Raw genomic sequence first — 27845 nt, 5'->3', positions numbered from 1 at the left:
GTCATGAATTACTAACGTCATAGACTGGCATCCAAGTACTGTGAAAGTAATCTGACAAAAGGTAACCTTTTGCCAAATCACCATTGTTAGACATGCATGGCAACGGTTTGCATTGTGTGTGACATCAGATCAGCCTATAGGAGACAGGGAGGCAGGCAGACAGACAGAGAAACAGTCAGACTTGACAACAGGTGCTTCTGAGTGATCGGATCATGTATACGTCACTAAACAGATGTGTGTGGCGGCTGAGCAGTCTCTCTCGGAGGTGTCAGAGTACCCTGGTGGTGGCAGAGCACGACAATGACAAGCTGACCCCCATTACACTGAATGCCATCACCGCTGCAGGCAAAGTGGGACCGGACATTACATGTCTGGTTGCTGGGACCAACTGCACCAAGGTCGCTGAGCAGGTCAGTAAGGTCAAGGGGGTCAAGAAGATACTAGTGGCTCAACATGACTGCTACAAAGGGTTTCTACCAGAGGAATTAACCCCGTTGATCTTGGCATCTCAGAATCAGTTCAAATTCACGCACATCTGCACGGGAGCCTCCGCCTTTGGAAAGAATCTGCTTCCCAGAGTCGCCGCCAAGCTGGACGTCGCAGCCATTTCGGACGTCACTGAAATCAAATCTCAGGACACCTTCGTCAGGACCATTTACGCTGGGAATGCCTTGGTCACGGTGAGGTCCAGTGATGCCATCAAGGTGTTCACCGTGAGGGGGACCGCCTTCCAGGCAGCACCCATGGAAGGAGGAAGCGCCGTCTCTGAACAAGTGTCTCCGCCACCTCCAGCGCGGGTGTCCCAGTGGGTGGAACAGAGCCTGACCAAGAGCGACAGACCTGAGCTCACCAATGCAAAAATAGTGGTGTCTGGAGGTCGTGGCCTCAAGAGCAGGGACAACTTCAAGTTGCTGTACGACCTGGCTGATGAGCTGAACGCTGCAGTGGGGGCGTCCAGGGCTGCAGTAGACGCTGGCTACGTCCCCAACGACATGCAGATCGGCCAGACAGGGAAGATTGTTGCGCCTGAGCTTTACATTGCAGTTGGTATATCAGGAGCTATTCAGCATCTGTCTGGAATGAAGGACAGCAAGACAATCGTTGCCATTAACAAGGACCCAGAGGCCCCTATATTCCAAGTCGCTGACTACGGTTTGGTGGCCGATCTTTTCAAGGCTGTTCCAGAGATGATTGAGGCGTTGAAGAAGAAGTGATCACTTGATAATCAAGGTGAATCACTGGCTAATCCAAAGATTAAACAATAACTACTTACACTATAAACACCTGCAAATTATCTGTGAATGAAGAATCTTGACTTTCATGCATGTTGAGTTCTTTGTCTCCTTAGTATTAATTAATCAATACATTGGTCATTGTAAAGTTGTTATTATTGTCTGTCTGTATGTCTACTTTGGTTGAAAACCGATTGAGAGAGACACAATTCTGCTGAGCACGGAATGTGATTATGTATGATGATGTATGATGAGAAGAACACCCCTCACTTCATACGCATGTTTTTTTTTGCCTATTTTCTGCTGTTTTTGATTAGTTTGTACAGGCAAAATAAATATTAGAAAAGTAATTACTTTCTGTACATAGTAATTGATTAACCGGGTACACCTTTATACTGTATTTCTCAAATTTACTTGAGTCATTTCTTATGGGAGTACTTGCATTTGACTTGAATACAGATTTCCAGTATCCTAACCACCACCGTTCATCACCATATTCAATAGTAGAGACAAATTCAACACCAATAAGTTAATAACTACAGAGGTGTTTGTGTGAACAGTAATGTGGGGACAGTGGGAACTAGAGGTGTTTGTGTGAACAGTAAGGTGGGGACAGGATTTCAGAACACAAGGCTCATTATATGCAGCACAATGTGAGCAAAGGCCACATTGGATTCTTACCAAATTGCCAGGACATGGCACCAAATTCACCCTCCACACTCTGACAAACATGTAAACCAAAACGAAACAATTTTTTTCCCCTGCTTTTTGACCTGTACTGTACATAAATGACTCAACTACATCTTAAGCTATTGGAAAATGGTGCAGGGAGAAAATTCATGAACGTGAACGTCGTCGTCGTCCCCACCCACACAAAAAAAGGTCCAGATGACAGCAAACAGTACAACTTTTGTGGCCATGAAATAGAACCAAAAGAGAAGACAGAAAAGGCTTTCAATGCCATAAGAAAATGCGATGCAACTCGTTGTGAGCTTGCATATGGGCTATTTTTGCAAGATTGTGAAAAATGTGTTTGCTTATGAGTGAAATATTCTCCAACACAAGACTATAATCAAGTAAAGGTTTTTAAAATATCAAATATTTACACATGGACAGAGCGACATAGTAACTGAACCAATATACAGACAGGTAAACAAGTAGACAGACCTGGGAAAAGACACAAAAAATAGTTAGTCCTGAACTTTCTTTTTTTCTCCTTATGAATTTGTTTACTGCTTGAAAGATGGATGGGACGTGTAAAAATGTATACTTTGGGAGCTTACTTCAGCAAAGACAGAGGAATATTAGTAGCGCCTCAGCCAGTGGGGGAAGTAACCAAGTAAATGTATTCTGTACTGTACTTAAGTACAAATTTCCACTAAATTTCCCAATATTTAGACTTATATGCAGATGCATCTCAGAGGAACCTAATTTGTACGTTTTACTCCACTAGTTATTTGGCAGCTTGTGTTACAACTTTAATAAAAAAAAGTCAACCAAAGAACAATATTCCTGTTGTACAGGATCTTTGAAGGGCTTAACAGGAGCCCTCATACAAGGTATTTTCAATTATGCATGAAACAAGGCTACAAACATCCCATAACAAACTGGTCTGGCTACTACTTGGCCTTACTCCCACAACCATTTGATAGGTTGGAATGGCTTAGTGTTAATGACAGATTACAGCAACTTGGAATGGGCCTGGTCTACAAGATTCGCTACGCCACTAAGATACCCATGTACCTGTCAAAATACTTCCTGAAGGTCAACGAAGTCCACGATCGCAACACCAGAGGGAGTTCCACAAATCACGTTTAACCCAGATTCGGCTCAAACAAGGGGTTAAAATAATTTCACTAACCCACAAAAATGTGGAACGTCCTACCAACAGCCGTTAAGAAATGTGAATCTCTAGACTCCTTCAAAACAATCAATCAATCAATTGCAGTTTAATACATTTTGACAATTGTTTGTACAATTGCTTTGGTACAGTAAGTATATTTTGAGAACTACCGGTACTTTCACGTAAGTACAGTAACAGGAGTGGCTCTAGCATTCAGCAGTCTTTTCACGTAATCTCTGTATAAGAGATAACAACAAGTCCTTTCCAGAATGTTTACATTTCAAACCTACCGACACAAATTGAACGACTTCTTTCATTTGTATTGCACTCCTAAAAATGGGATTCTTGGGACAATTCAGTTCATACAAAGTGTACTGAGCACACCGTGTAAAAACAACAACCTGAAAACAAGGTGGTTTAAAAGGTCATAATCGTTTTCCACAAAACAAAACAAAGGCTGGTGTATGTGCGTGCGTGCGAGCGTGTGTGCGTGCGTGCGTTGTGTTGGTGTGTGTGTGTGTGTGTGTGTGTGTGTGTGTGTGTGTGTGTGTGTGTGTGTGTGTGTGTGTGTGTGTGTGTGTGTGTGTGTGTGTGTGTGTGTGTGTGTGTGTGTTTGTGTTTGTGTTTGCGCTTGTGTGTGCATGTGTGTCAGTGAATTCTAATGTTTATGTGCAGCTTTCTGTCTAAATCTTAATATACACAACGTGAATCTACAAGCTTGAGCTTGAAGATAGTCTATATCAGGGTTCCCCAATTAGCGTCCCGTGGGCCGAATAAAAAAAAACAAACTAAAAAAATGTCCCTTTAATGTGGTTTAATTAATTGGGGAACCCTGGTCTATATCGTCTATTTTCACTTCAGTGATGCTTGTGGAACTCGACTTCGTCTTGTTCCTTACCGCATCACTGTTGTGGCAATAATCACGTTAACCCACACCCTCTCGTGTAATATTGCTTAATTCAAAACTGGCCCCGTAAAATCTGACTCTGAATCTTCACCTTCACCTTCATTTCAGGTTTTATTGGTTTCCTAGCAACCTAGAGCCATTCATAAATTGGTGAAGATCTATCGTAATCAATGAAAACCCTGAAATGATGTCCAGGGACATCAATGGCGATGTTGTGATTGAAAGGCGATTGTAATTTAGCGCCCACCTGTGCCAGCCAATTGGTTTGCACGCCTGCCGAATGGAAACGTCTTCTGTCGGATGCGATGGGGTGATCCCCAAGCCACGCCCTCACACGTCCACGGTCGAAGCTGATTGGCTGACAGGCCTGTTCGTCAGGAGTGGAAGCAGCCCACTGGACCCTGGTTGACAGAGTCCCGCCCTCCTGCGTTACGACACCCGCCTGAGGAGCAAAAACAAAAAAGAAATGGAGTCAGTCATGTTTGACAGAACTAGTCCCTGAATGGTTAGCTACATACTGCCTAATGCACTTAAACTCATATAGTCTTAAAGAGCTTGACTAAAGTTACGTACAAACTGTTCTTTGACCACTTATTTTGACACAATCTCTTCGACAAAAAGCCAATTTACAAGTGAGCTTGTAGATCTGCTATTTTTGGCTAATGTCCCCCACAGAATATTGACGCCGGTCTCTCCAGGGTAATAACTAAATATTCAGTTTGCAGCAGTTGTTGAGATGAGGATGATCAGATGGATGTGTGGTGTGTCACTGAGGGAGAGAAAGATGGCTAGTTTTATATTTAACAAATATATTTTTAATATTTATATATTTTAATTCCTGACCTACCAATGTGAATGCTTCCATCACGTCACGCATGATCAACAAAGTTGAGTGCATGCTGTGCACAGTGCACACACAGAAAGTTAAGAACGTCTTCACTGTCTGACACACTGAATCACACACCGCATTCAGGCAAGAAAGACTTCTCCCTAAAGTTTCCATAAATTTCACTTGAAAGTTACGTTTGAGAAACTTATATAATTATACATTTACGGTAGGACAACAGTGAACGTTATTATGAAACATGAAGGACCTGGCTACTCTGCTTCTCTCTCTGTAGTGTCATCTCGTCTGCCGTTACTGTTACACATGCAGTGCAGTTCACATGCATGTAGCTCCGCCCCCGGCGATTTGTAAGCCCACCACAGCCGCTTTTGCAACACAGTGTGGGCTTGTAGGTTAGCTAAAAAGACACGAGCAAAAAGCAGGCTCATTGCGTTCACATTGGGCAGATGAAACCATGCAGTCTACCATTCATTGTCAAAGGAAGCCAGCGACATGACGTTGCAAAGGCGCAACGATGCATGTAGCTGCTCCACATCAACTCACGCGTTTTGCATTCCCAGTGAAAGAAAGCTATATTGAGATAATGATGTTCTTAAACATGTCAAGGACCAGCAAATTGATACCTTTTTGGCCGCAAATCCCAAAGTTTTGGGGCTAGGACCCCATAAGTGAATTGGAATTTCTATGCTGGCTAAAGCAATATCACAAGAGGCCATTGTACATGTTCTGATAAAAAGGTGATTTAGCACCCACCTGTGCCAGCCAATCAGTTTGCACGCCTGCCGAATGGAAACGTCTTCTGTCGGACGCGATGAAGCTCTGATCCCCAAGCCACGCACTCACACGTCCACGGGCAAAGCTGATTGGCTCACAGACCTGTTCGTCAGGAGTGGAAGCAGCCCACTGGACCCTGGTTGAATGAGTCCCGCCCACCTGGGTTACGACTCCCGCCTGAGGAGCAACAAAAGAAATGGAACGATTCATCAGAAAGTACAGTACTTACATACCCATTACAAACCTATTGGAAGGGTACATATAGTACATCGGCTATATTTGAACCATTTTGAAAGTGAAAGTGGTTAATAAGTGTGGCTGTGGGTTTTATAAATATATTTATAACCAATGTCCAATTTACGAGAGCTTGTGACTAAATAATAACTTTACAGAAAAATCTCAAAAAGAAGCAGCACTCACAGAACTCTCATTTTAGACATGGTTGACACTAAATGATAACTACATTTGATGCAATGAAACACAGGTTATTTTTCATTCATTACCTGAAAAGTACCAACTGTTTTGGACCTACACTGACAGCAACAATACAGTATATACAGTATTAGCCTGTAAACCAGACGAACGTGCCACATGGGAAAACAATGCCCTGGAGAGATTGGTCTGGCACTGTTTGGATTACATTTAGCTCACCCCACAGAGTGGTGGGTGACCAATCAGAGTCCACTATTCAAAGTGAGACTTTTTGCCGTGACATTGGAATCTGTTTGTAAACCGCCCCTTGGAAATAAATCTTCCACACCGACGTTCCAGACTAATATCTATACAGTGATATTAGTCTGGCCATGCCAGGCTAATATACAGTATGTATTGGGGTCGTATCTGTAAGAATGATGACCACATTTGGTATTAGATTAGATATGCAGCATCATTTCATTATCACTCTCCTGGACATTTGCTATAGGAAGAATCCCTGGTTGAGCAGCACAGAATCTCAGACCTACACGCTGTGGTGGAAAAGGTACTCAAACGCTTTACTTAAGTAAAAGCATCAATACTGCAATGTAGAAACACTGTTACAAGTACATTTCCCGTAATCCAAATTTACTTGAGTAGAAGTACAAAAGTATTGGCATCAAAGTGTACTTAAAGTACCAAAAGTAAAAGTACTCATTATGCACAATGTCCCGTTTCACAAGTTATATTGTGTCTAAAATGTATTATCCTTTGAAAATAGCAGATCTACATCTACGATTCAATTCAATTTAATTAAAGTGTCAAATAACAACTAGTTGTCTCAAGACACTTCACAAGCACACAAAACATCACATTGCATGAGGGGAAATTGTTAAAAGAGTGCATTGTGAGCTAATAAATCGGCAATTCTCTCTATTTGTCAGAATAAGTGTATACTCACTATACTGTATAAGTGGTTAAAACAACTCTAACCCTGCCTAGGGACCCTGAACCACAAAAGATGTGGAAGGCAAATGCTGTGCTGACGTGTATCAAAGCATTTTCTAGCTGTCAGTGTCCTGGAGTTTGTCGGTAGGTGCCAGAGAGCAGACATAGCGAGGACAATTCCACAGAGAGGCTTTGATGTATTTGTTGGGACTATATAACACTCTCTGTCGGGTGAAAACCTCATACGTCCAAAACTGTTACTTTTCAGTATTCAAATTCAGAAATAGAAAAAGATCTACAAGCTCGAAATGTGTTGCTTCGCGCAGCGTTTCGAGCTTGCGGATCTGATACTTTTGAAGGTTTTGTGAGACGCTGTAGTATGATCAAGTAGTAGGGCGTTACTTTACGGAAAAACATACAAAGTTAGAATATGGAGATAGGTGGTTTCTGCCCGACGGCAACGATATGGTAATGTCGTGTGTGTGTGTGTGTGTGTGTGTGTGTGTGTGTGTGTGTATTTGGGGGGGATGGAAGGTTGGGAGAGAAAGAAAAATGCATCATTTGAATCGGGGGAGAATGAATATGCAAATAAACAGAGACAGCGAGGCAGAAAGGGAAGAACAAGACAAAACAATTTGAACAGGAACGAAAGATGAGATTGAGACCAAGCGGGAGGTAGTGCTTCAGGCAGGAGGGTACAGTGGTAGTGTGGTAAAGAGTTCAGTTCAACAGAGGAACTCCCCCTGGCACAACAACCTCAATCTCATGTGTCCAAGTGTTATGTTTCAAGGAAATAGAAAAGAGAACACGCTTTCTATGGATCCAATGTAGTTATGACTTTGTCATAAGCTCTTGTTAATAATTTTCATTGGTTCAATATTTATATTTATAACACCCACAGTCACACTCTAGCGGCTATAGCTCACATTGAATTTAGATGTACCCAGATGTACTGTATGCCATTAGGCATGTCTGGCTATGCAAGACTAAGACTATACTTCATGGCATTGCCTGTAGCTGCCAGAGCCATGGAGTCACACAAGTCACTAGAAACTAGTGCCACCCTTAATGCAGATGTTTTGCAACTGATGGGTATCGTTTCCCTGTGTCATGATGACAATAGTAGTATAGTGAATGTTTGAATGTTTTCAGAGCCTCCATCCATGGTACATGTACATGAGTACTGTATGTCACCATCCATGGTACATGTACATGAGTACTGTATGTCACTATACTACTGTATACAGTACCTGCATACTGTATACCTGGGTGGCATCGCGGAATCATTGGTATGTTTTATATTTTGCGATTATGCTACATATTATATAAGTGCAATGTTGTCATCACAATTTTCCGCCGTGATAACTGTTTGTTTTCACATTGTTGTAATAGTCATCATGGTTGAATCTATGTTAGTAGTAGTGTCTGAATTAATGTAAAATTGCATATTATTTTGGTATTTGATTGTTTGGGCTTGTTATCCATGTGGACTGGTGTGTTATCGTGTGCTACCTAACACTAGCACAATTCTTAAATTACCATTAAAATAGTGTGCCAATTCAACAGAGACTGGTGCGACTGTGATATCCCATCTCTTAAAAATCGATTACTTTTATCTCCGAATTCACTTTACTGTACCTTACTGTGTGACTGAACAGAGCCAGAAAGTTTTTTTTTTTCATTTTATTGTCATATTATTTTATTGTCATTTTTTGTTTCATATAATTCTATTGTCGTATCATTTTATTGTTTATTGTCATATCATGTTATTGTCATATCATGTTATTGTTTATTGTCATATCATTTTATTGTCCGGATGCAGGAAGCTGGAGCATAATAAGAGCCTGTAGACTTTGCATTAATCTGGACCCAAAATGCATTAATAATATTAGGCCTGCATTCCTTTCAGTTTAGGTTGAGAGCGTCTGTGTCCAGGAATAGACAGCCTGCAGTTTCTATTAGCTTGGATTCCCCTAAGATGTGAGTAGAAATGGTACTATTATAATGAGCACTATATGAAAATAAGGTTAAGTCGTCCTTTAATTTGTTCATGCAATGTCGGATGACAGCCACAACTTTACTGATACCAAAAACGAAATAGACCATACTGTATTGATGCCTGCCCTTACTATACGCAAGATGGGCCCTAATTGTCATTTCCTCTCCGTCTCCCTCGCTTTCTCATTCTTTGTCTGTTCCTTTTCTCCAACTCTTCTCTCTCACAATGAGCCATCCCGTCTCGACTGGTCTCATTCCAAATCAAGGGACAGAAGCCGGCCCAGGAAAGCGTGCAGATATAGATAGCACATCCTGTGTCTTCAGCAGCAAGAGGGAGAGGAAGAGCGTTTGAACTTTCACAACACTGCTCAGACAGAACCAGCACAGTGGGACTTTTGTTATTCCATTAGATCGTCGGTGGATTCACACATCCAGTTTGCTGCATATTTATGTTGTCAGTATTTATGGCACGCCGAGGAGACAACAAAGCTCATTTCAAATAAGGAATACTTCACCCCCAACACATGACTCAATTTCTAATCCTGTGAAGTCTAGAGTACATGGAGAATTTTTGTTTTTGCCACATTCCTTTTACAGTGAATGAAAAATAATACTTTTAATAGACGCCTAGGCAGCCAAATATTAACAATAGCAAAACAAAATTCCCTGTCAATAAACTACAAAACAACTTGTTAAGTGTCCTGTTAGTTACTGAATCCAGCTGTAAACAGATTAATGAAGTCCATCAAAGCCATGAATACCATCGACTCCATCCATGCTGAGATGCTAAAGGCTGACCTCCTGACATCCTCAAGAGCCCTCACCATCCTCCAGACCATCTGGAATGGAGAAAACATCCCCAGTGATTGGACCAAAAGCCTAATTGTCAAGATCCCCAAGAAAGGAAACCTGTGACAACTGTCGTGCGATCACGCTTCATGCAAAGTTGTCTGCAGACTGCAGAGTTATCCTGGACAGAATTAATAATGCCATTGACAGCAAACTTCATGAAGAACAGGCTGTATTTCGAAGTATTTTTTAGAGCCTGGAGATCGGTACCAGTGAGTGAATGGGAGAAGGCATTGAGTTTCAAAGGACCTTCGATACATCAACCCAAATACTAAAAAGGCATACAGGGTCCTGGAAGGGGCTACTCCTCACTCATAGTTGAGTGCAGGCAGGCAAACTGAACATTCTGGCTAACCAGCAGATTGTTTTTACTGTCCAAAAACAATAATTCACTTTTCTGTACATATTGCCATGTGTTAATATATGAATATACAGTATAAGTACAGTAGGCCTATATATATATATAATACTATATAATATGCATTTTTCAATGACCATCAGACGATAGGGAATATAAGCATACCATACTGACATCAATATTGCATTTGCAGAGAAGTACGGGCAGTGTGATGAGTTTCCTCATGTCTGATACACTGCATTACTGACATTCGTCATTGTGTGTGTGTGTGTGTGTGTGTGTGTGTGTGTGTGTGTGTGTGTGTGTGTGTGTGTGTGTGTGTGTGTGGGTGTGTGTGTGTGTGTGTGTGTGTGTGTCAACAGGACAGGAATTTGCAACCCTCACACAGATGCTCACGTACACCAATATAAAGCCTAGTGTCACACAGGCCTCTCTCTCTCTCTCTCTGTCTCTCTCTTCCTTTCTCTCTCTCTCTCTACATTTTCAAAAATAGCAGATCCACAAGCAAACAATTACGTGTGACATTTAAACATAAACTTCAATTTGTAATCGTGACAGCCCTACACACAGCTGGTCAAACAGACATTGAAAATATATTGCGCGCACACACACACACACACACACACACGCGCGCACACACACACAGTGTGACAGCCAATATCTCAAGCTTCGCAAGGCTTTTTATCAACGGACTGCAGCAGAGCAATTTCTACCTCTGTTGTTGGCTCACTCCCGTCACTGTCGGCTTGCACAGGTTGGCCCGAGGAGGGGATGGCCTCCTGGGAGCCCAGTGAACTGAGGTAGCTCCGCCTCTTCAGGCTGCTTCTGGACGCTGATCTCTGCTCTCTGCAAGAAGACAGACCTGCAGTACACACACACACACACACACACACACACACACACACACACACACACACACACACACACACACACACACACACACACACACACACACGTAATGACAATATTTGTATCATGACACAGCATTTTATGTTGACCTTATTCAGCATTTGTGTTGCTCCTCTTGTATGTGTATGACAGTTTCTCATTTCCCGTCCATTTACTTCCAGGGTTGGCACTTTCCCTACAACACTGTCCTTGTAACAGAGTATTTCTAAATTGTGGTATTGATACTTTTACTTTTTTCCCACACCACTGCTGACCTGTATAAGCACTGAAGTAGGACGAGTCAGCGTCTTCACGGGACATGGAGCGTCCAATGTCCACCGAGGGGTCCCACTCCAGTCCCAGGTGGTCATGGGTGAGGAGGCAGGGGGAGGGAGGGGCTGAGGGGAGGTCCGGTCCGGGTGAGGAGGACAAATGAGGAGGGAGAGGGTCCGGTGTGCTGTTTCCTGATCGGCTGAGGTCTGGCGGAGAGATAATATCAATAATTTATACTCCTCACTGGCCTTTGGGGGTGTTTTTCTGTACATTTGTCATCAGCATTTACCCATCCTATCAAGAGCAATGGGGTGCCATATTAACACAGTGCCTCACCAGGGTAGGCGTTACTGTATAGGGGTTGAGAGTAATGCTCAGCCTCAGGCACACTTTGACACAAAGTGGGAGGGCAGGAATTCAAGGTCTTTTTTCAGCTATGAAGAAAACATTTTTTGAAGTTGGTTGATCGATTGACTCATTCATACATCATTAATCCCCTTGAGAGATATGCAATTAATTTAAATAAATGCATAATTGAAAATATAATATAAAATAAAGATTTGAATGCCTAAACAGAGCTCAGTTCAGGTTCACCATCCAATTCCACACTGGGCAAATATCTGCACCAATTCAACATATCCATTTTGTTGACCTCTGGTGGAAAGATGTGGAAAGATCTTGACTGACTTACTGACCGATACATCAATCACACAAATATCAATTTGTCTGCTCCTTTTTGCCCTCTACACCAAATATCGTGGCTGAAATCTACAAAAACAAAGTGCAATGCAATGTGTTTTGAGCTTGTAGATCCACTATATGTCTGCCCTCAGAATAGGGTATGTGGTGAATACATGGTTTTCCTAATAGTGAATGATTGGAATATAATTACTTACAGTATTAGCAATGAATCATTTAACCCAGTAATAACAACCATATGTTGGAGTTCATAGTTGATTAGTAAGTGTAGTAATTAAGACTCCTGTTGACCTAACCTCAATGATAATTAACCCCGAAAATGTATTCACATGGCAGCGCATACGTGTTAAATAAGCTGCACTAACCCAGGTTAGTGGATGCGGGACGGTCCTGGGCAGCTATATCAAGCACTCCCTCGTCCTCCAGAAGGGCTTCAGAGGGACAGCCAGAGTCAGGGGACAGAATAGTGTCATCCTCAAAGACCTGAGAGAGACGGAGACGGAGACAGACAGACAGACATACATACAGACAGACAGACACACAGACATTTTATTTGACTTTGGATTTTTACTGTCCATCATGTTGGCTGCTTCAGTAGTAACTTGAGTGAAATTCTATATAATAAAGTTGAATTTGTCCGTCCGTTTGTCTTTTATGCACGCCCACACAGCTTTCCCTAGCGGTGTCATGATCTAGGGGAGGTCATGAGCAGCTTTCTGAGATATTGTATTATTGTATAGCAGGGGTAGGCATGTTAGTTTGTTCTCTGGCCAATTATTATCAGCAAGCCAGAACATAATCAATGGCTACTTTAAGAACTGGAACTTGTGACATAAAATACAATAACTAGAATGCTATAAAAGTTAATGAATAAAGATTTGTCCAGTATAGCTTGCATACTGATAGAAATGTGTGTGCGAAATCAAATGTTACAGGTGCAGATAGATAAGCTTGTGTTATTGTGTAATTTTGTGCAGGTCTCATCCTTGAATGTTGACTTCATTAAAACGTGAAAAGGAACATTTTATCTGGAAACTAACAAGTCAGTCGTACTCCTCTTTGAGCAGATAAGAACAAGAGCTCTTTCATTGTTCAAGGTCTCTTCTTAGGCACACTATACAGAGAAGCAGTGCAGTATTTTAATGTGAAACGAGGGGAGTGCACCACTGGGTTCAGTTCAGTACCACACATGATTCATGATGTCCGTCATTTACTCTCAACATGGATAAGATGAGCATAATATAAGCATTCTTCAGTTGAAGAATCTGGACATTACAGTCTACACTACAGTATGTGGAAGTAGTCAGATATTGTGAATTATTTACAAGATAATTTGAAGGGCCAGATATTTTCACTGCCTGTTGCGTACCACTATTTATACTTAACTTTAATATAGAACTTTCTGCAAGGTTTCTGTCTTTCTTTCTTTGAGACTGGTGCATTGGTGAAGCACACAATGGTGAAAACATTTGCATTTAAAGTCGGGTAATGTGCGGGTGCCCTTTTAGTTTTTTTAATATTATATTGTCAGGCAGATATCCGGCCTCAGCACTGGATGGATGAGGGAAAAATAAACTACCCAAGGAGTTCTCAAAAGGGGTGCAGAGGCTAATCAATTTCCAGAAACGAAGTATAGGACTTTAATCTCAAAAAGAGAAAACCCAAAAGTTCAATATTTGACAAAAGTCACACCAAAAAAACCCACTAAAAAGTTCTTTAGACGGCTTAACTCAAAATACTCAGTAGAAGAATCACAAAGGGCATAGTCCAAAAAACACTTCTAGAATGGCACTAGGGAACAGGGAAACACAGAGTTCACCCAGGAAAATGCAGGGTTTAAATACACAACATCGTGCCACGCTGAGAGCTTGCACATCTAAATGTATCCAAAATGTTTGGAAAATGTTGAACTTCTTTTGTAAACATAAAGGTAGAGTGCATGCGTGTGTGCGTGCGTGCATACCAGTCTCATGCTGAGCAGCCGTGTGTGCACTCGTCCGATGCGGTGGAACACTCCGCTGCAGAGCAGCAGCAGATCCTGCAGCTGTCTCTCTACATCCTGTGCGTCCGTCGGCTCGCTACGCTGGATCAGCGCCTCGCCGCGCTCCAGCAGCGTGTTCACGCGAGCAGAGTCCGCACACACAGACATCTGGAACATCTGGACAAGCACGCGCGCACACACACACACACACACACACACACAATGTAATAATAACGTACCGTAAGGTATTAGACATTATGTGAGAACACGCACACACAGTCACACACAAAATTATCTCTCAAGAACAGATCCCGAGCTGCGCTACTGAATCTGTTCATAATGTGTGAACATTGGGGATTAGTGGGTATTCAAAAAGAGGCTCCCCACAGGAAGAGGAAGGCTGGGGGCGGACCAAACGGGCCAACATCCTGTTATCCACAAGGAAACAAACAGCTCTGTTTTTCCCTTTTTGCCGATGGGTTCCCAGATGGAACATATAACAACATAATAATGTAAGTAACACAGTCATCTGTGAGGACACACACACACACACACACACACACACACACACACACACACACACACACACACACACACACACACGATAAAAAATATACCTATTGTATACAATACCCAAGAACTGATGTGAAAGAATTCTGATTGAATTGATTAGGCTAATTAACCACTTCATCCCCATTTAGAATGTGATAGTGATGTGATATTCTTGCCATTTTTGCATATTGAATATGACTCACGGCTTAACCTCTGGAGACACATGAACGGAAATGAAAAACGAAAAAACACACACACACACACACCTGCAGCTTTCTCATCTTGTCACAGCTATTTCCCGTCAGGTGCTCCACCTCCATCAGGCGTCTGTCCAGGTCAGACAACAAGACGGATAGCTCCTCCCTCTCTGTTTCATACTCCTCCCACTCGGACACAAAGTGCTGAGATACACGCCAGTGACACAGAGAGAGAGAGAGAGAGAGAGAGAGAGAGAGAGAGAGGTAGGTGTCATATAATTTTGTTGATGTCGGGGAAAAACCTTGTATAAACATATTTCAACATTACGTTTTCATTGTTTAATTCACGTTTTTAATACATTTTAAGATCAGGTCAGTCAACGGGGCATTACAATTAATTAATTCCGCAGTCAAACTGTTAATCAGATTACTGTGCCTTCAGTCATTATGGTTCTACCCTCGTTTTCTGTTAATAAAGCTCTTCTCACAGAATATTCTCACAATTAGTTAGTTAGGTGGAAAGATTGAAATAAAATAAATCAGTATTATCACAATTATTAACTTTTAGTAGTAGTAGTAGTAGTAGTATTAGCAGCAGCAGCAGCAGCAGTAGTGGCATTAATAATACATTCTTAACTTATTCCTTATATTGTTTTAAAGTAAGACCTTATTAACAACTTAGCCCTGGTGCCCCAATTTGACCTTGTCCTTAATTGGGACATTGCCTTATGAGACCCAAACAATAACCAGCTCTTTGAGGCAACCTACAGATTATTCTCAGCAGGTTTAATACAATTCCACTTATCCATTATCCAGTTTGACCCCTGACCTTTGCCATCTAAACGTGGATCATCTCTTCAGGACAATCCAACTATTTTTGGCAGAGGTAAAACATTCTACCCCTCCCCTTTCCCCTGGTACTATTCTTAAACGTACACCACTTTCGCCTGCATCTGAACTGGGACAGAGTCATTGTCCCAGCACTGTGTTTGACCTTGTACTCCTTACTGCCGACTGTAATGTTAAGGGACGATCACAACGACACACATCACTACAGGCGCAGAACCTTAGCTAACTGTTTTTTTTTTACATTTTTATTATTGCACCATTTATGTGTTAATTATGAGATCCTGCCAGTAGCATAAAAAAAATCACACCCGTGTGAAGTGAGTGGTGCAACTCCGTGTGGGGGTCCCCGGGGGGGATCCTGACCCACAGGAACGCACCCAGGGTGGCGGCCCGATTCCGGAGTTAGCGTGTGGGGCTCCCTCTACTGTACCCTCTACTGTCACTGTCTGCTAAAACAGCTAACTCCACCACCTCTCTCCTTCTCATGCAAGTAATTGACAATATCTAAAGTCACACCAACTTTGATGAGGCAGTATTGCATCGTCTACAAACGATTATTTTGACCATTTAGACCATTTCGTTCTGGCGAGTTGAGGCACTTTTTGCTGGCACCTGTCACATATAAGGTTTTATTAATTTCCTTAAAAACGTATATTTTTCATTTCCTGAAAAAATTACATTTTGGAGTTATGAGGAGTTATGAGGTTTCCTCCTCAATGATTAAGCCACGCATGCAAAATATGTCACAGTGTGCTAAAGTATAAACTTATTCAATGATGTAAATTCAGTCAGAAACACTCACGTCAAAGTAGATCAACGATTTATTGCAGAGATGCATTTAAACGGACTGCCTTGTTGAGGGAATAAGATTACATTTTTAGCCAAACTGAAATGCAATTAGAGTGTTGACAGAAAGTAGAAACACAATTAAATCATTAATCGCAATTATTTGAGCGACAATTAATCATCACGTAAAATGTCATAATGGTGACAGACAGCTAGACAGCCGACAGCGAGCAGAATGCAGTCTGCACTTTTCTTTTGAAAGGAAAATCCATGTGGTCTCCGAAGCTATCAGCACTGTAAGATGGGAAAACAAAACACACCTTCTACCTTCAGTCAAAATGTCCTTTATCTATCAGCACTGTAAGATGGGAAAACAAAACACACCTTCTACCTTCAGTCAAAATGTTCTTTCCATCAAAGGTTGTTATTCAATACTGGAATGAGCTTCCTGTCACTGTCAGAGTTGACGACATAGTAATCTCCAGCAAAGAAGAGATTACATCTTGGCTGTATTCTTGACAACAAACTGACAGGGAATCAAAAAAGTAAACCAAAGAACAAGATTTCTGGACAGAATTTCCTCGTTTGTCAACAAATGTACTCTCGTCTCTCAAGACTCTAACTGGAGAATTCAGCCCTACTTTGAAAATGCTTGCACCTCTTTTCACTAAAGACCAAGCTGCAAACCTCCCAAAACATACTAATTCGGCATGGGCCGTGGCTCAGCGGTCCAGGCACCTTGGCTGGTAGTCCAAGTCTGGCAGTGTGCCTCGGGTTCAACTCCCGAACCCAACGGCCTTTACTGCATGTCACCCCCCCCATCTCTCTCCCCATTTCCTGTCAAAAAAATAAAGGCGAAAGCCACAAACAAAACATGACCCATCTTTTTGTAACCCACCATTTTGATAGTCTAGGGTGGCTCCGGGTAGAAAACAGAGTTAAGCAATTGAAATTGCGACTGACATTTAAAATTGTAAATGCAGCTTTGCCCTCCATGCCCTCTGTACCCGCATACCTAAAAAAAAGTGAGAGACTCCAGTAGCCACAATACAAGAGGAAGCGAGAACAACGATCTGGTACCATCCACTTTAAAAATAAACATGGGCAAATTCTCCTTCTACAGCACTGCCACCCAAGTGTGGAATTCCCTGACTCCCTCCCTCAAAAAATGCAAATCCCTGGCGTCCTTTAAAACAGGCCTGAAAATCCACCTTTCAGCATGCCAAAGGGAGAGAAGAAATGATTACCCCCCCCTTAGTCCAGTGACTACCCCCACCTCCTCATAACCCCCTAACCCCCTTCCTTGTCCCCCAACCTGTACATATTTTTGTTATTTTTTTTACATTTTATGATGATTTGAATTTTGTTGTTATTTTTTCAACCGCAAGGACTTTTTTTTCGGTGATCCCTCTGGACATGTGTTGACTGTACCCTGTACTAATTACATTTCTGCCAATAAAGTATTCAACCAATCAATCAATCAACACTGAGGGAGATCCCCACTTTCACAGCTTGTAAAGGACAATTGAAACAGTGGTTAAAAAACAACCAGTATCACCAGTAACCAGATCACGGTAATCAGATCACAGTAACCAGATCACCACAATAGAGTAGGCCTACCCTAGTAATAGTTTTAATCTTTTCTTATTTTCTGTTTTTGCTGTGTTTGAAATAGGGGCAACGGGGCAACCCCGTTAATTGCTGGATTAAATTAAAGAAAGACCAGTTAGCATGTTTTGGCACAGGCGTCGTGGAGAGAAGAACGTTCTTGACATACATTGGGTTAATATGCTCTGTCCCATCTAAATAAACCAATAAAGTAAAGTACCTTGAGTCTGCGTGCTACAGCGTCCAGCCTGGCGTTGAGACAGTCCCAGCGGCGTCCACAGTCTCGTGACAGTGTAAGGAGCCGCTCTCGCATGGCGCCGTCGAACATGTGGGTCAGCGCACGATTCCGACTCGTCAGGTTGTCCAGCTGAACCAGCCGACAGGCTGACTCACGGCTCAACCTCTGGAGACATGAACGGAAATGTGAACACGCACACGCACACACACACACACACACACACACACACACACACACACACACACACACACACACACACACACACACACACACACACACACACGCACACACACTAAAGAGTATACATGTGCATCCACACACAATGGGATGTTTCAATAATTCGTTCCTTCTATCAAGAGGTTTTCCAGGTACTTGCCTCAAACTGGGCGAGCTCCTCCTTGCCGGTGGCATACGTGACCAGGGCAGAGTTAGGAGCACTGGCTCTAGCCACCTGCTCAGCTGACTGCAGCCAGCTGTCAAGCTGGCCATGTTCCTTCATGAATTCATGCCACAAAACCCACCTCCGATCTAACCTAGAGAGAGAGAGAGATTTATTTTTATTATTTTAATATTTGTTTTATGAGGTAGAGCAGCGAGTTGATTTACCCTATTTGAATCCATGAAGTTGCAATTAGGTCTGTTTCTTTGTGATAAGCATATGCTGTAAACTGGTATTGTCACTGAAAGAACCCTCCACAAATAAAACATTTTTTATTTTATTTTTTGTGATGGTGTTGTATATGTGAATAATAGCCATCAGTCCCTATCCCAGACTCACTGTGCACAGCCCGGCAGGTCTCCATCTTGGCTCCAGCTGTTGTCCAGCTGCACTGCATCATTGCTTTCCCCAGTCATTTCCAACAGAGATGGGGGGCATGGGGGTGAAACTGCAGGCGACTCGGGAGGCTGCCTCCAAATCCCTCGTTTTCACTTCCTCTGCAGTCAATACATTACGTTCTGTAGTAGGGGGGGGGGGGGGGGGGATGGAGGGGAAGTCATAAAGTTCTGACCACTGTTCAAGACTATATGTCTCCTCTGCATTTGTGGACGCGCACATGCACACAAACGCAAAAAAGAACGCCTGCATGGCTTTTTCCAAAAGAGCAGTTGTGCTAGAGTCATCAAACGTGTTTCTGGGTGGGGAGGAACTTGAACTTGTGTCAGAGTTCAAGTACCTCGAGGTCATGTTAGACACAACCCTAACCTTCAAAAAACAGAGCATGCAGCATTGCAGCAGCCAGTCAGAGCAGCATGCAGCAGCCAGTAAGAGCAGCATGCAGCACCCACTACACAGTAGAGAGCCAATCTGTGAGGCAGCCAGAGTGGACAGATGGACAACTAGTAATGAAGCTCCAAGGTTGGACAGACTGTTATTACAGCCATCCAACTTGACACGCATAACCCTCAGTGCACAGCGGCCCCTATGGGTCTTCATTTGGAGCAAGAGAGAGAGAGATATTTCCCTCAAAGCACTTTCCCTTTCAGCAAATTACTTTGTATTGCATTTAGAAGAGTTAAAATGAAGTGACAAACTTCAAGCAAACTTTGCTTGCTTGATGAACTTGGGGAGGGGGCACGATTCATAATGATAAAATACAGCGACAGAAACCTTTTCCTTCTCATGCCGTTGTGACATAACATTGTACCTAATTTAGTACACAAAGCTACAAAGAGGTACAGAAGCTGTTCTTCCCTCATTGTACGTAAATTGTCCATTACCCCATTTCATTTGTAAAGAGTTGACATTGCTAGTGTATTCCATGGACTTGTTATAACGTTGCTGTCAGGAAGAAACCACCCAACTCCATTTTTTAGGTTTCACTTATTTTTTTTTCGTGTTGCTATTGTGTTGCCACTTGAGCTGGATGTCTTTTCATTTTCTGAATAATTTACATTTTGGAGTTAGGTGGTTTCTTCCAGACAGCAGAGATATGTTAAGTGTAGAGAGAGAGAGAGAGAGAGAGAGAGAGAGAGAGAGAGAGAGATGGGGCGAATAGAAAGTAGACAAGACGCCCCAGTAACTCCCGCAGAGCTAATACAGTGCCGGTCCCTTGCGCTCTGCAGTGAGTGTGCATCCACCTGAGAGCGTTCAGCAGCCCAGACTCATAAATCAAGTGCTCCCTCCCGGCTTCACTGCAGACTTATGAGGCCAAGGCTTTTTAGCCCCTCGACTCTCCCGCCCTGGGGAGAGACGGGATGGGTGGGTGTCCAGGGCTGTCAATGGAGGGGGAGAAGAGAGTGTGATTGATGTTCCACGTTCGGGGCACGCACGTGATTATTCGAGGTCTAAATGTCCCCAAAAGTATAGAAAAAAGTGAATGTGTGTCTTTTCCCGAGGACATGGCCTCCACCACGGACCAGTGAAAGCCCAGAGTGCAATGTGCGTGCGTGTGTGGTTGTAAATGGTAAATGGTGCATTTATATAGTGCTTTATGCAAAACGCTTTACATAGACTGTGCTCCCACCTTATCTTGCTTTGTTCTTTGTCCCTAGCCTGATTTATCAGACTCTGAGCTTCCTGAAGCTCTTGAAAAGAAGAAGCAGCAGTTCACTCAGTGGAGTGGGCGGGGTCTACCTCCTTCCAGCCCTCCTCTCCTCTCCTAAACCTCTCTTTTTCCTTTTCCTCTGTGTTCATATTTCTCCTCATACATGGCTCAGTAGAGTATATATAGTTTCTTTTTCACAATTCAATAAAAAAGGCAATTATGAATGCCAGTCAGAATATTGTGAGAAGTGAAAGAAAGAAGGCTTGGGCGACATCCAGTACCCCCCACCCCCCCCCCCCCCCCCCCCCCCTATTGCAATTACCATTGCATTACCTGTACAATATTAATTGCAATATTGCAAAAATATCCCCTCTCGGTTCTCTACTTCTGCCTGGTAACAGATGATTCACCAATCACCACATACCCTGGGTTTCATTTCGGGCAAAAAAAAGAATCGTCAACTACAGCCGATCTACAAACAAACAACAAAGTATATACTGTACGGTGTCAGATATCAGATGGATAAATGGACAGACTGTCAGACAGATGGAGAGAGAGAGAGAGAGAGAGAGAGAGAGAGAGAGAGAGAGAGATAGAGAGAAAGAGAGAGAGAGGGAGTCGATAGAACACACATACACACAGTGAGACAAGATGGGGTAACAGATGGAAATAGATGAAATGGGAGAGACATGGAAATAGATGGACAAGAAATGTGGTGGACTGACAATGACGGAGCTAAGTCATAAATGGACAGACAGACGTTAGAATATGCCATCAAAGAAAGAAATAACACAAACAGGTGTTCAGCATCTGCATGCACGACACACACACATGCGCTCGCTCGCACGCACACGTGCAGGCACACTGTTTGCTCCCCAGTGGCTCAAAGTGAGAACAGACTGCACCATCATTAGATATATTACATCATTAGACATAATGATGTAGACTTTAGAGAAAGAGTTAGAGAGAGAGAGACAGAGAGACAGACAGAGACAGAGATAGACAGAGAGACAGACAGAGACAGACAGATACAGAGATAGAGACCGACAGAGAGAGAGAGAGACAGACAGAGATAGAGACAGACAGAGAGAGAGAGAGATAGAGAGACAGACAGAGAGATAGAGACAGACAGAGATATAGAGAGAGACAGAGAGAGAGAGAGACTGGGGGGGGCTGAGAGATAAAATGGACAAAGGCAAAGTGATAAGCATGTGAAATGAGGGCATGGCGGTAAGAAGAGAAGAGGAGGAGGTGTAGAAGGAAAGAGAGTAGTAACTCAAGAGGAGAGAAGCCAAGATAAGAGTATGTAGCTTATGAATGGATGGGAAAGGAGGGCGAGAGAGAGGGAGTAGGAGGGAAGAGAAGAAAGATTATGAATGAAGCATACTGTAGCTGAGCTTTATTACCATAGCAGAGCTGATGAGTCACCAGTGCCTGAGTGTGTGTGTGTGTGTGTGTGTGTGTGTGTGTGTGTGTGTGTGTGTGTGTGTGTGTGTGTGTGTGTGTGTGTATGTGTGTGTGTGGGTGTGTGTTATATCACCATTACCATAATTACAGTAGAATTTGAGAAAAAACAAAGGGCCAATTTCCCTGGTCTCCAGTCCAGATAAATGGTTGTTTTGTGGTTAGAATGAATTAGGGTAGTTATAGGCGTATACAATCAGACCTATAACTCCTTAGGTTATATGTTAGCCGTTAGTTGTTAGGGTTACAGTTACAGTATGTCGGATTTATACTTTGGTTGGCTGTAGCCTACAGTATATCAACAATCTATTTTTGATGACGTCCTAAAATGTTGGATATCCGTCCTCGCGAGTATAGTAATACAAGCATGCACACGTGTGTGTTTGTGTGTGTGTGGGTGTTTAAAATCATAATGCACAGCTGTAATGGAGGCATTTTCCTTTTCAGCCATCAAGTAGGCTTGTAATCAGAGATTGGCTCCGTGGCGACGGTGAATCAAGCTTTGAACAGTGGCAGCGTTCCGGTCCTTTGCTGTTTTGTGTGTGTGACACAATCAAATCCACGGTGCTAATTTAACTTGGCCCAGTGTACACATCGAACCAAATGGACCCGTAAGGGTGGATTTGTAAACTGAGGCTGAGTAAAATTAATGCTGAGGATTTTTATTGCGCACCATCAATCTCCATTTCAAGACTTTATCGTGCGTATACAGTTTTCACACCTGAGGGCTCCTTCACAACACCTGGGAGCCAGCCACATCAGCCAGTAATTGACTACATTCATCTGGCTTCCCCAAACATTTTGTATTTTCTTTTTTTTACATTACGGTGGTACAGTAGGGCCGGGTGGTGACTTTTCCCGTTATGGAACATGATCACTGGGGATGGAATGGAACCTGACCTCCAAATTAAAATAAAATCTTCTAAATCCTCCAGTTTTCTGAAATAAATATTTTCACGATTTTTCAAAAATAGCAGACCTACAAGCTTGTAGCGCTAAACCCCTTATCCCTAAACTTATTTTTTTCTTTTACTATTTTGAACAACATTTTTGAATAGTTCAACTGATCTACATCGACACGTTGTGAGCTTGGTGATCAGCAATTTTAACTATTCAAAAATTGACAATCACATCGAGCTTTTAGATCGATAAACTTTGCATTTTTTCGTACACCACCATTGTAAAATGATGTATAAGAATAGAGTAATCGATTTAGTTGATTATAAAAAAGAAATCGATTCAAACTTTTTGGTTAACATAACATAACAAAATGTAAACTTGCTTCTAGAGTATCCAATGAACCCATGACCTGGAAAGCCTAAAAGGTTATTTTACCGTCCAGTATACAAGTATACTAGCTCTGCAGATGTGGCAACAGATGGCATGAGAATGCAGTGCTTTGTTTGTTTCAAGTTTAACCATAACATATGTTGTGAGAAGTGCACACACGCACGCACGCGCGCACAGTCACAAGCAAACACACAGCCAGAGTGACAGACACTCAGACAGCGTCTGGCAACTAGCATCACAGGTGACGTCACAGACACCACCAGCTGGGCCTGACGTGATGCAGATGAAAGAAAATAAATATAAAAAATCTGATTGGTCAAACAGGATCGCAGTGAAACCTGATTGGCCGTGATGATTGACGCTTTTGTCATCCAATATCGTCAGAACAGCTGTGTGTGTGTGTGTGTGTGTGTGTGTGTGTGTGTGTCTACACGCACGTGCGTGTGTGTGTTACATCGGTCACTGACTTTAGTTTGACTTTGAATTCTCCTACAGAGTGTCTCTCAGGGACAGACAGTAGTGTTGGTCTCAGCAGCCTAGCATTAACACTAGCCTCTCCTATCCTCCCCTCCTTGCCTCTGAGGTGTAATGGAGTAGAAGTAAAAGTACTGGACATTGGAGATACTCAAGTAAAGTACAAATACCTCAACATTTGACTTAAGTACATTACTTAAGTAAATGTACTTAGTTACTTTCCACCACTGCTACTGTATGAACGGACACGACGTAATGCATGACCTTCATAGTCTCATCATTTAGAAAGCAGCAGTTGAGCAGCAACAATGTCGCTGCTCAACTGTATGCCGAGGTCACGGCGCCTCCTGGGGCAGAGTGAGTGAATTACTTTCAACTATACAGCTCTGTAGAACGCAGACAGACTGTAATGGGGATGACATTTATGTAATGTCGTGACATAACAACAGCACTATGCTGTCGGGGGACACGCCAGTGGAACACGAACACGCTGTTTGGAGAAAGAAATCGTATCAAGGCTTATTTTCTCGCCAGCTTTCAAGGAGAACAGGACCGTATAGGAAAGAGTATCATAATAGGATGTGTTCACAGTCACCTTAGCCTCCTGCATACTTTATAGTATAGAGCAAGAATCGGCCTGGACAATATATCAACTATTATTTGACTTTATTTATTGGTGGCAGCCATGTGTCCATATTTTTAAATGCTGGAAGTCTAATTAAGCCCTATTCAGAAATGTTCAAAAATAGCCAATCTACAAGCTCACAACAAGCCACATCACATTTGTCATTTTTTTTGAACGTTTTTGAAAATTTTCCCATATAGGCCTAATAGTAATGCTAGCTTGAAAATGGCAAACTGATCAGAGAACATTTTGCACAATATCAGATAATCAGTGGTCTAGGTCTCTAGGACATTCATTCTGAACCGTATCAGGCCCCAAAATAAGGCTATTTTGACATTTTTTGCTTCTTTCATATTTCACAACTTGTAGTTGTTACCCGTTTTAATATATGAACAGAATTATGTACAGTCAGTGTGCGGGTAATGCCATAGATCACATTAATTGGGAGAGAATCGTTAATGGATGATGTTGGGAAGTTGGGTTGAAAATGTATGTTATTATATAAGATAGATAGATTGTCATAGATAGATAGATAGATAGATAGATAGATAGATAGATAGATAGATAGATAGATAGATAGATAGATAAATATATTGTCATAGATAGATAGATAGATAGATAGATAGATAGATAGATAGATAGATAGATAGATAGATAGATAGATAGATAGATAGATAGATAGATAGATAGATAGATAGGCTGTCCATGCGCCGTGGCGTTGTGAGATGGGCCCCAAAGCGAGCAGCAGTCTTGCTCTGTGCTACGGAAGGTCTTACAGCTTCCACTTTGACACTTTTTTGCGACAGCCGACAGCTTTTCTTAAATTTAGAATTTAATCTTTTTTTTTTAGGTATTAAAAAGTTCTTAAAGTCCTTAAATTGTCACTTCACTGTCATCATATCCCAGGTTGAGAACCACTGGTCTAGGACACTCCAAAAGCAGGATCGCCAACGGACCCAAAAACCTGGCATGGGTCGTCGGGCTCTAGCCGCTCTACTTGTGAAGTTTCTGTGCCGAGACAAAATGACATAATTGTGTCCTTTGTGACTGGACTGGATGCCCCGGGATGAGATGGTAAACTGGCGATGAAACTGGAAAAACAGAACGGGGAGGCACAGTTATGTAAATGTACCCGTTAATGTCCCCGCTGGCACTGGCTGTGTCTGTGTGTGGTGTCCGTTTGTCCCCGTCTGTGTGTGGTGTCCGCTTGGTCTCCGGAGACCGCTCACTTCATTTGCGACCCCAATTATCCCATTGATTGATTGATTAATTTATTAACACAGTTTGACAGGACATGCACAGGGAAGTAGCCTACAGCACAATACAAGGTCTGCTAAAAGGATGAAACCAGAAAAGCTTTCGGCTTGTTTCCATCTGTGTCTTCACATACTCGATCAATCAAAATCCGTCTTGTCCTGCCCTGGTTCCTGACACCAGCTTGTCGGCTGGTACCACAACCACCAGCACCAGTGTTAATTTCGTCGACTACCTTTTGTCACTGACAAAAACGAAATAAAAACGAATCTATGATGACTAAAACTAAGAAAATAACCGATCTACAAGCTCGCACCACGCCACAGTGTGACACGTTGTGAGCTTGTAGATCAAGACCAAGTGTTCAAATCTGCCATTATCGGCCCGCCAAAACTTGACTTAAACTTTTGAGGTGACTAAAATATGACTAAAACTAAATGAGGCATCAGTGCCCATACCCGAGGCGGGGGTTGGCGAAAGGGCCTTTCTGTGTGGAGTTTGCATGTTCTCCCCGTGTCCCCTAGGGTAGATACCCTCACAAAAACATGCAGTAATCCTGGTCTCTAAAACTACCTCCCCCTGGCCAGCCGGGGCGCCTGATGGAGGGGAAAGGAACTGGTCGGAATAACGTGTCCCTTCCACGCGCTACGTCCGGCCGGGGAAATTCCCCTCTGTCAGGTGAAAAGAAGCAGCTTGGACTCCTCATGCATAGAAGGATGCATGAGGTCAGTCCGCTGCCCCCCCAGGTTGGCAGAGGACAACTTATTCAAAAGACTATGACTAAACAAACAATATAAAAATGTGCTGTCAAAATGAACACTGCAACACACCAGTGAAGACCCGGCTTCCTCCTGCGTGCCAATTATCAGATGTTTTGTTTTTGTTTGTGCCCAAAATCACCTTCATTCGGAATATAAATTAACTATCTTTTGCATTACAGAGTAAAGTGTGCAATTTTCTAAATGTCTGTTCTAGCAGTAAGACATTAATAATAATGAATGCATCGACCAGTTATGACGTTTTCTCAAAAGTAATAAGTTACAAAATAAATAATATAAATACAATTGACTTGACTGAGGGGTCAAAACGCAGGAATGGTCAACACGTCATTTCAATTGGCATGTTAAGTCACTAATGCTTTGCACCGTGTAGTTGCACATAATTTTCTACATTTGAAAAAAGTACTAGCTACCCAAAATAGCATCACCGCAGGAAGAGGGGGTGCTGGAGGTGCCTCCCTCCCCCCTCGGAAAGGAGGGGGGAATAATAAAAAATAAATAAAATACATCCCCATCAAACGTCTTTCAGGATTTTGTTTTGATGGAGCAAGTAACATGCCCGGATGTTTTTCTGGCATACAAGCTCGACCGAAGGAGCCCAGAATCATTGTATGAAACTCACTGTTCCACTGTAATAGCCTGGATGCCAGACATGAATCAGCCTGCCAGGTGATTTGATTCTACCACTGTAACCATTCTCAGGACCTGGTATTGCAAGAAGTTGCACGTGAGGCGAGCCTTGTGGCGGATGCACTGAACTTTGTGAGGGGTGTACCAGTCGTCATAAACAAATCATCAAAACGCAAACAACTTTATGAATCTCTCTTTGGTGTGGATGAAGTGGTAACCAACATCTTAGGCCTGTGTCCAACCCAGTGGTGTGTGCGCACATAGGCAATCTTGCGCGTCTGCTCATCATACAGCACTCTGGTAGCCACACTTGACACACAAGTTTAAGGATGACAACAGTGTCAGAGGCGGAACGAGAGCAAAAATCAAGGGCAATCGACAGGCATTGAATGAAAAAAAGTTATTTTTGCTACTGTGCTGTGACACATTGTTTGGGCCGTGTGAGGAAGTGGCCAAAACCATACAGAGGCCAAAGCCAAGGGCATTTGATTGGGCAAATATCCTGAGAAAACGAGTAGCAGCACTGGGAGATAACAAGGTCGTGGGAAATATAACAGCCAAGCTGAAAACATATGTTTACAAACTCAGCCTGAAGATGCCCA

At 42.6% G+C, this 27845-nt stretch overlaps 2 protein-coding genes across 2 annotated transcripts in view; one reads left to right on the top strand and one right to left on the bottom strand.

Moving 5' to 3' along the window:
• The window catches only part of LOC308321528 (nesprin-2), a 56436-nt gene that overhangs the window by 11228 nt on the left and 17363 nt on the right, over nt 1-27845 (bottom strand). The window contains exons 2-11 of the mRNA XM_080772462.1: nt 19020-19198; nt 18618-18774; nt 18224-18406; nt 14830-14964; nt 13994-14188; nt 12396-12513; nt 11334-11537; nt 10884-11032; nt 5583-5780; nt 4230-4424 (exon numbers count right to left, since the gene is read on the bottom strand). Coding sequence (XP_080628588.1) covers nt 4230-4424; nt 5583-5780; nt 10884-11032; nt 11334-11537; nt 12396-12513; nt 13994-14188; nt 14830-14964; nt 18224-18406; nt 18618-18774; nt 19020-19096 — 1611 coding nt within the window. The 5' untranslated portion in view covers nt 19097-19198. The remainder of the gene's footprint in view (nt 1-4229; nt 4425-5582; nt 5781-10883; nt 11033-11333; nt 11538-12395; nt 12514-13993; nt 14189-14829; nt 14965-18223; nt 18407-18617; nt 18775-19019; nt 19199-27845) is intronic.
• LOC308321212 (electron transfer flavoprotein subunit alpha, mitochondrial-like) lies at nt 213-1214 on the top strand (the record flags this gene model as incomplete). The annotated part of the gene is made up of 1 exon (XM_080772052.1): nt 213-1214. One exon carries the CDS (start codon nt 213-215, stop codon nt 1212-1214), a length of 1002 nt encoding a protein of 333 aa, XP_080628178.1.

The sequence above is a fragment of the Protomyctophum bolini genome, assembly GCF_963924005.1.
Source record: "Protomyctophum bolini genome assembly, chromosome: 9".
Taxonomy (NCBI): domain Eukaryota; kingdom Metazoa; phylum Chordata; class Actinopteri; order Myctophiformes; family Myctophidae; genus Protomyctophum; species Protomyctophum bolini.
This window is presented reverse-complemented; position numbering and strand designations above follow the sequence as displayed.